This window comes from Anopheles bellator, chromosome 2, assembly GCF_943735745.2.
Source record: "Anopheles bellator chromosome 2, idAnoBellAS_SP24_06.2, whole genome shotgun sequence".
NCBI classification, from domain to species: domain Eukaryota; kingdom Metazoa; phylum Arthropoda; class Insecta; order Diptera; family Culicidae; genus Anopheles; species Anopheles bellator.
Genome location: NC_071286.1, coordinates 7862065 through 7869888, shown reverse-complemented (window position 1 = coordinate 7869888; position 7824 = coordinate 7862065). Strand labels below are relative to the sequence as shown.

Here is a 7824-nt window from a genome sequence, read left to right as displayed (position 1 = left end):
ATTACGCGTTTTCTTTTAATTAAACCCGCAGCAGCAGCAGCAGCACCAGCAGGGGTTTTACTGGGTCCGCTCTCGGTAGGTGGTAGTCAATTCGAAGCCAAGCCGGGCCCGGAGTCGATCACGAAGTCAACACTTTTATTACCAACCTGCTGGAACGTACTCCCTCCTGGGTGAATAGCTTAAGCTGTGGTCTGGCCCTGATCAATTGGGTCGGGAGAAGCATTTTTAAATTACCGAACAAACTGACGGTTGACTTTTAAACCGAAATTCTATTACTTTATTTCCGAAAGACGAAATAAGGCAAATCGCGTCGAATAACTTAAACGGAGGAACACGCTCAGCACACGGCAATCTACCAACGATGCACAAGAAAAATCGGTTTTACAACAGGCTGAAGGCACGAGGCACATTAAGGGTAAGGCTGAAAAGTAGTGACCCTCATCAAATCTGCGCATCGCGCGACATGGCACCGGCATCGAGTAGAGGGATGAAAACTGAATGAGCACAAATGAACACAAACACACACGCGGTAAGGTTTAGTGGAACATCTTGACCACCGACGACAGGATGACCAGCAGTAGCAGCGCGCCAAGTGAAACGTCACCCCGGAAGGCTCCGTTTTGGCAGACCATACGGACCGAGCTGGACGGAAGGCTGCGCCGTCGCAGCAGATTGCGGATGCTTTGAATTTCCTGCCGGAGAGAGAGAGGGAGAGACGTGGAGTTAGGTGTCAGGCTTCTCGGGCTCCCCACGAGTGTCACTTACTTCCGGTGCCAGACCCATCGGGACGCGCGACAAGACGATCGTGAACAGTTGGCCACCCGGCAGGCTCTGGCAGAAGGTCAGCACCAGCTGGTTGTTGATCGCCTTCAGAACCTGTACGGTGCCGGTGAACTGGACATACTGCAACTGGATCATGGACCCAGACTGGGGCGATGAGGTAATCCAGAACCCAGGCCGCGTGCTGTTGTACCGCAGCGTATACTCCAGCGTGTGGTCCGATTCGTCCCAAATCAACCTCAGGTAGCGCATACTCTGGGCCAGCAGTGGACGATTTTGGTAGCCCTGGTCGTAGTATCCACCGGTACCGCTGTTGTAGCCACTACCACCAGTGTTGCTCCGGCCACCACTACCACCGTAGCCGTAGGACGTGGCAAACCGGGTGTCGTAGTTGGAGGACCCGGGCGATGCGGAACCGGAGCGGCTGAAGTACGGCGTAGAGCCTTGCTGCTGCTCGTGGGCCAACGGTGTCTGCGGAGCGGAACGATGGAACGGCATTAGCCTTCGAGGGTGCGGATGATCCTTCGAGGCCCGGAACACTTACCGAGTTGGTCACGTCCGCCAGGTGAATGACGACGCACGTCCGGTACACCATTTCGCCTTCGTCCCGACCATCGTGCGTGATCACTTCGTTGCCGTACCAGATGCCCATTATCTGGATTGGGGTGGAATAAGGTACACGATCAGAGTCAGAGTAGGACATTTCTAGACAGACTTGAGTTCCTCGGTTTTATGCACACGTTAAGTCTAAAAGACTTTTCTTTGTTTTTCTTAAACAACAATGAATCACGCTCGTGTTAAGAAACATCCCAAACGTGGCCCATCGGCATGAAGGTGACGAGTGGTTGACATGTAAATTTGTTAGTTGGGGCCATTAATTAACTGCTGTCAATTAACGTGCCGAGCGAAACGTGATGAATGATCTTTTCAATTACCAGGCATCGTAATTTTGTCTACCATTTTCCACCAGAATGCAGATCGTTAACTCTCCTAACAGAAGCTCCCAACGTTGAGCCATATCTGAGTCATACCTAGCTTCGATCACTCCGATACGTCATGCCACCACGAGGTCGTCTGGTTGAATTTAGTGACACCTTCCAGCTTCTCCGCCCATCTCCGGTGGGTCAATTTAATCGAAAAAAGGTCACCATAACTGGGCGGCTCCGATTCCTGGCACGACGACCATGCCATGGCTGGCTAAATAGTTATTTATGGGGCCCTTGCTGCGACGTCATAATTACCGAGTGCCAACTTATTTCACGACCGTACAAGGCTCCCGATTGGGGCGAAGATCGCCGAAGACGTCATGGAGCATCGCTTCCGATTTTTCGTGAATGGAACAACGAACGATTCAAACGTTCGGCCGCCATTTACGAACCGCAGGCAGAATGATCGCAACGTGAGGGAAACCTAACCTTACGCGTGAAGGGTACACGGCGCACTGTTTGGTCCGCGAAACATAACCCGTCCTCAATTAATCGCTGCTGATGCATGGCCACGCCGGCTGAGCCGTCGGATCGGCATCGAATAGCAGCCGATCGAGGAAAGGCCGTCCGGCCGACCACGCGTAACATCGGCACAGGGCGCAAGGGTGATTGAGTTAATTTAACTTCCGCGCGAACCACCAGTTCCGACACCGAGACCAGCGGAATTCCGCGTGGAGGTGATAATGTGTTAACAGAAAAACCTAGTACCATGCGAAGTAAAATTGCCAAAACTCACTTGCTCGACGTCTAGGCCATTCTGGGGGTTCAGATCCGTGCAGTGCTGCGATGGGTTACCGGAGCGGCTTTCCATCGAATTATTGGCGCACACTTGGAGCACATTGCCGCACAGCAGAACCAGCATCACCAGGGCCGGAAGCAGACGCACCCGGGATGCGTCTGGAGTGGAGCATCGTCGCTGGGCCATTCTTGCTACGTCGAACGCCACTGCCAACAAGCTTTTAATGCTACCCGTTACACTCCACTCGATAGGGTTCTCACGGCCCTCACTGAAAGCTACACTGTTTTTTCGAAGTTTAACCACCGTTTAAACCCTTGCTATGCGCAACGGGAACACGCCGATTCGGAGCACCAATTCCCACACAAACACAAATGGGGATGATCCGATTGACCCCAGGCTAGTTAACGCGAACGGGATGGGTGACCAAACGTGCCTCCAGAAGTAGCGAGCTTATCAAGAACCGAGCGTGATCACTAACCAACTGCCGACCCGGACGACCGATAGCGTATGACTAAGCGCGAGTCTGGCCACGGACGCCGCTTTTGTACGCGCCGCCACAACAACGCCGCTACGGAGACCGACCGGAGTGAGCCGAGTGAGTACGGGGGTTGTTCGAAACTTTTCGCGACTTTTGGATTAAAAAAAATGGTTTATTCATGCATCTTTTGTTTCATTTAAAGTAATCTTTATACACTTGTGCCAGCGATTTCTCCAATCCTCGAAGCACTTCAAAAATTAAGTTTTATGATATTGTTCAGTCCGGTTCGGTCTTTATTTGCTCGAGATTCATCGGCCCCATTCATTTTCCGAAACAAGAAAAATTCGCAAGGGGCCAGAACTGGGGAATACGTTGTCAGCCGTCATTGATGTGTTCTTTTGGCCAAAAATTCGTGCAAAAACCACTCAAAATGGCTGAACTTTTCACCATAAGTAAGTGAAATGAATAACGCAAAATAACGCCACAAAAAATCCGGGCGTTTGGGTCGGATTGCTTCAGGCGAATTGCGCATAACTTGCAGGAAGTATTCTTTATTGACTGTTCTATCTTTTAGCAACAAGTTACAATGCAACAGGACCCTGCAATCGAAGAAAACTGTAAGCAAAACTGTTCCCATTCGACCAAACATGGTTTTTCGACGTCCACATCTTCTAGGACTTCTAAAAAAAGTTGAACCTCCGATGAGCACTGATTTTCGTCTTAATAGCTTCTTCATAAGACACAGTTAACATTTCGAATATGTCTGTGCTCCTAATTTTGTTTTTCACAAAACATTTGAGAAAGAGTCTGCGCCATCTTTTTTTCGGAGTAGAGAAAAATCGACGATGAGCCAAGACACGCGCACAGTCAAACGGCTGTCAAAAATTGAGTGATTACTTAAAATGGACGAACTTTTCACCATAAGTCACTGACATGTGTAGCAACCTAACGCAATTAAAAAAACGAAGATCGGATATACGTAGCCTGCGGAAATGCCTCGTTCGTAGTCCGAGCGGAAATGGAAATGTCACGATACTTTTCGGACAGCCCTCGTGCAGTGAGGTGCGCGATGTGAGAAGTGAGTGAGCCAGAGCTCACTCGGCGATGTGTCCGGAACCAATCCGCTCTCCGTGGTTTCGCGCGCCTTTTTGTCCACCCAGGGGAAACGGTGCAAAATGCGGTGCCGAGCCTTTGCCGCGCAGTCAACAGTTTCTTTACGGTTGGGCCGTTTCGCTCCGATGGCCGTGTGTGTGCTGGAATGCCCGCCTTGCCTTGCCCGGTCGGGGCCCGAAGGATTCTCCCCAGGGTCATTTCGAGTGGCGAAGGCAGGAGCGAACAAAATAAGGTCAATGGACACACGGTGGCCGTGCGTGCGGAAAGTGAAACTGCGTCGTGTCTGGCGCGCTCTCTATGCCGTGTCCCCGTCTCGGAAGCACTCCGGTAGCTCCCCGTTCCACCGGCCACCAAGGCGCCAATTTTCCGCACCCCGAGATGTTGTTTTTCAGTTGCTCCCTACTAGGGTACGGTTCTTCGTCCCCGATCCGGGGGGGAAATTCTAGACAACTACGCAGTAGATTTCTGTCCCGGCGACGATGGAATCGGTTTGGAAGCAATCACACTCGGGCCTCCGTCGTTGGGGCGGCGGAAGGTTTTGTTTTTCCGCCGCCGTGCGGGCCGGGGAAGATGAATCGGTTCCGGTTTGCCGGAGAGATGGCCACCCGTCATTTTTATGCTTTTATGATGCTTCGCCAAGGACACATTCTTCCATTTCGAGGACATTACCAAAGCGTGGAGTTCTCAAGTGACTCACCGGGACCGGCAGCTTAGGTCCCTGTTGTTCTATCGGTCTTTAGTTTTGATCCCAATATTTGTCCCAGTTTTGATGGCTAATTGTTATGAAAATCAGAAAAGTTGACCACCAGAGAGAGAGACAGAGAGTAATTGAATTAAATTATTTATTCATCAAGTGGCCGAGTACCGACGAGCGGGCGTGCAGCATGCACGATTGCTTTCCTGGCACGGCTTATGACGTCCATTTCTCGGTCACATTCTTCACACGGCGCGATGCGGCGGACATCATCGGTCAAGCATCGTCGTTTCACTCGCTCGTGGGTGAATTTTAATTGAATAAACCCAACAATTAAGTCGCTACACCCACTGCAACCCCCTGATTCGGTCAACTGTTTGGGTTTTGTCTTACACAACGAAAAGGAAACAAAATGAGCTCGACACACGCCTTAGTCCGCCCCCGCTTGGGAACGGGGTGAACAATTAAGCAACGCCGTCATTCACAATTATTAAGCAGTGCTGGAAGGAAGACGGCGAATGTCGCAACCGCAACCGGATTATGATGCCTTTATGGGGCACAATGCAGGAAGAAAGCAAAAAACGGTCTGACGGTCCTCGATCAGGTAGCGGCAGCGGCAGCGTCGATCGTGGCCAACAGCCTCCTGGAGAGTGAGCCTGCGATCTCCATCTGCGACGAGGTGGCCGAGTGGTTAAGGCGTTGGACTGCTAATCCAATGTGCTCTGCACGCGTGGGTTCGAATCCCATCCTCGTCGATCTTTTAATCAGACCGCGCAGAAACTGTGCGTTGCAGAGACGAAGAGCGGCCAGTTCCGTTTTTGCTTGGTCGTGAAGATATTCAACATTGGAAGGATGGTAGTAACAATTTTGAAACAGTAATGTATGTGACTCATGATGATCACTCTTGATCGCTGTTAACCTAAGGTTACATTACCAATCGTTTTATTTTACGATCAATTGATTTGCTATTATAGTAAAAGTTGCTGTAAAGGCGCCTTCACTTTCGATTGGTGACTCATGCACTGTGAGTGACGAGAACTTTAATATTTTTTTTCCCCATTGGTCGTTGTCCTGGAAAAGCCAACTAAACAAAGTCCACAACCCGTTCTCGGCACCTCGAGACTTGTCGGGTATTTCCGTTACCTTCACTACTTCTCGAACGGTGGCCCTATTGTTTGACGAAGCGTAACACAGACGCACCGCCAGACGACGGGTTGTTGCGTGTGAAATTCAAACAAAACGCTCCCGGATCGGTCTCCCGGTAAATATAATGCGAGGGACCGGGGACCGGGATGTTAATGTTAAGTGGGCTGTGTCTACCAAATGTATCGAGCCGAATGTTGTTATTGTATCAACAGTTTGCGAACGGGGGAAGGTATCAATATTGGAGCGTAAGTTTGATGCTCAATTTAACTGTCATTGCCAGCGCCGGGGTTCAAGGTTTCGCGAAGGGTGTGCTAATTCACCATGAGCCCGCGTAGAACGGAACGCGCCCGATTCTCGACGCCGGTAAACAATGGAATATTTTGTGATTAAAATTCTGCCCAACCGCCCAACATACTTTCGCTGATATTGACGTAATTGGAGATGGGTCTCAAATGGCGCGCTTCGTAAGCGCCGCCAAAACGTGATTGCTTCCCCAAAACCGGCGTTATCGCCGTGGCGTCTATTTACCGCCGAGAGGTGACGAGATTATCGATAACAACGGACTGGAGTGTGAGAGATTGACGCCAGAGAGAGAGAGAGCGAAAGATTGGCCGCAGCCGGTTGAGAGTGAGTTCTAGAATCGAACTGAGCCGCGCCGATCCGAGTGAGATGAAAGGATGTCCGAGACTTCTAATCTAATCATGCATTTGTACACCAGCAAAGGAAAGGGATTTGTTTACCGTTTTTTTGTGGTTTTGCTTTTGTGTCCACACCGAACCATTCGTGCACTCGCCGCGGTGCACCAGTGACATCCGGTGGCCGCATTCCGCGTTCAAAGTACGGGCTACGGGTGCCGCAGTTGACCATTGATCGTCCTTGGGAGGTGCCCTTCTCGACGTGCAGCAGGAGGTGCAGAATGACTCGATCCACGATGGACTACGATCTGTTCCTGGACGAACTGGAACTGCTGTTCCGCCGCAAGGGACATCTACCGGTGTTGCTTGTGACCCTGACCGTTCTTGCACTCGGCTTCTTCGTCGTCGGCATCCTAATGGCCACCGGAATCCTGTTGGTCACGTTCTTCCTTTTCGTCATCGGCGACGACGGAAGCGCCACGGAAGCGGCCACCGAGATCGTAGCAGCCGTTAGCTAGTGACGGAGATGGCGAATGAAAAATAAAGTGGCCCCACGGTGGTGCGGTGCGCTTATCGTTAATTGTTTGTGGAAATTGAATTTAAACGACGGCATTCTATTCCGTGCCGCCTGCGAGTGGATAAAGCTAAACCGAAATGGGACCGATTCACAGTGGGGAATACTATTTGTACACACAGTGGGGAATAATTATTTAAACGTTTGATAGAATACTTATTAGTCCATGTCTTCATCCAACCTTAAATCGATATTATCTACTTGGTTAAATACATGATCAATCGCAATATCGTCATTAATGTGTTCCTCCATGATTAAAAATTCTTTTACTTTATCCGGAAAACTAAGTTCATCGTTTTTTCGCTGCCTATAACCCAATGACATAGAACTAATTTTAGGATCACTGCTATGTATTGCCCGAATGAACGTGTCTTTTAAATTATTCTCTCGAGAAGATTTTCTTGCGTGATTTACCCTATCTTGTCTAAAGATTTATGCCGCGCTTCCAAAGCTTCTTCTCCCAGACAACCTGTTGGTACAGGGGTGAACCGCCCAGGACGACCAGCACAAGGTACACCACCAACCACGGGTTTTTTTTCCAAGGCAGAGACGACCGGCAATAACTACAGCAACAACAGCCCCGAAGAAAACCCATCATAATCACCAGCGGGTAGTGGTGGCCACGGCGGAAATCGGTGTGCATCGGCCAGCGAAGAACGGACTACAAGATCACGGGTAG

General features: G+C 50.3%; 1 protein-coding gene and 1 non-coding gene across 2 annotated transcripts; one reads left to right on the top strand and one right to left on the bottom strand.

Annotated features, from left to right (window-relative positions):
- Positions 1-249: 249 nt before the first annotated feature.
- On the bottom strand, positions 250-2999 carry LOC131208255 (uncharacterized). The gene is made up of 4 exons (XM_058200913.1): positions 2503-2999; positions 1325-1435; positions 766-1251; positions 250-692 (listed from the first exon to the last, which is right to left on the bottom strand). Exons 1-4 carry the CDS (start codon positions 2689-2691, stop codon positions 537-539), a joined length of 942 nt encoding a protein of 313 aa, XP_058056896.1. The 5' UTR covers positions 2692-2999; the 3' UTR covers positions 250-536.
- Positions 3000-5463: 2464 nt separating this feature from the next.
- Trnas-gcu (transfer RNA serine (anticodon GCU)) lies at positions 5464-5545 on the top strand. The gene has a single exon. It is a non-coding gene; the product is annotated as a tRNA-Ser (tRNA).
- Positions 5546-7824: the final 2279 nt, after the last annotated feature.

Coding starts and splice junctions, on each gene's coding strand:
- LOC131208255 (XM_058200913.1), bottom strand. CDS start 2,691: ATGGCCCAGCGACGATGCTCCACTCCAGACGCATCCCGGGTGCGTCTG. Junction 1,436..2,502: donor ATGGCCTAGACGTCGAGCAA/GTGAGTTTTGGC, acceptor ACCCCAATCCAG/ATAATGGGCATCTGGTACGG. Junction 1,252..1,324: donor TGGCGGACGTGACCAACTCG/GTAAGTGTTCCG, acceptor TCCGCTCCGCAG/ACACCGTTGGCCCACGAGCA.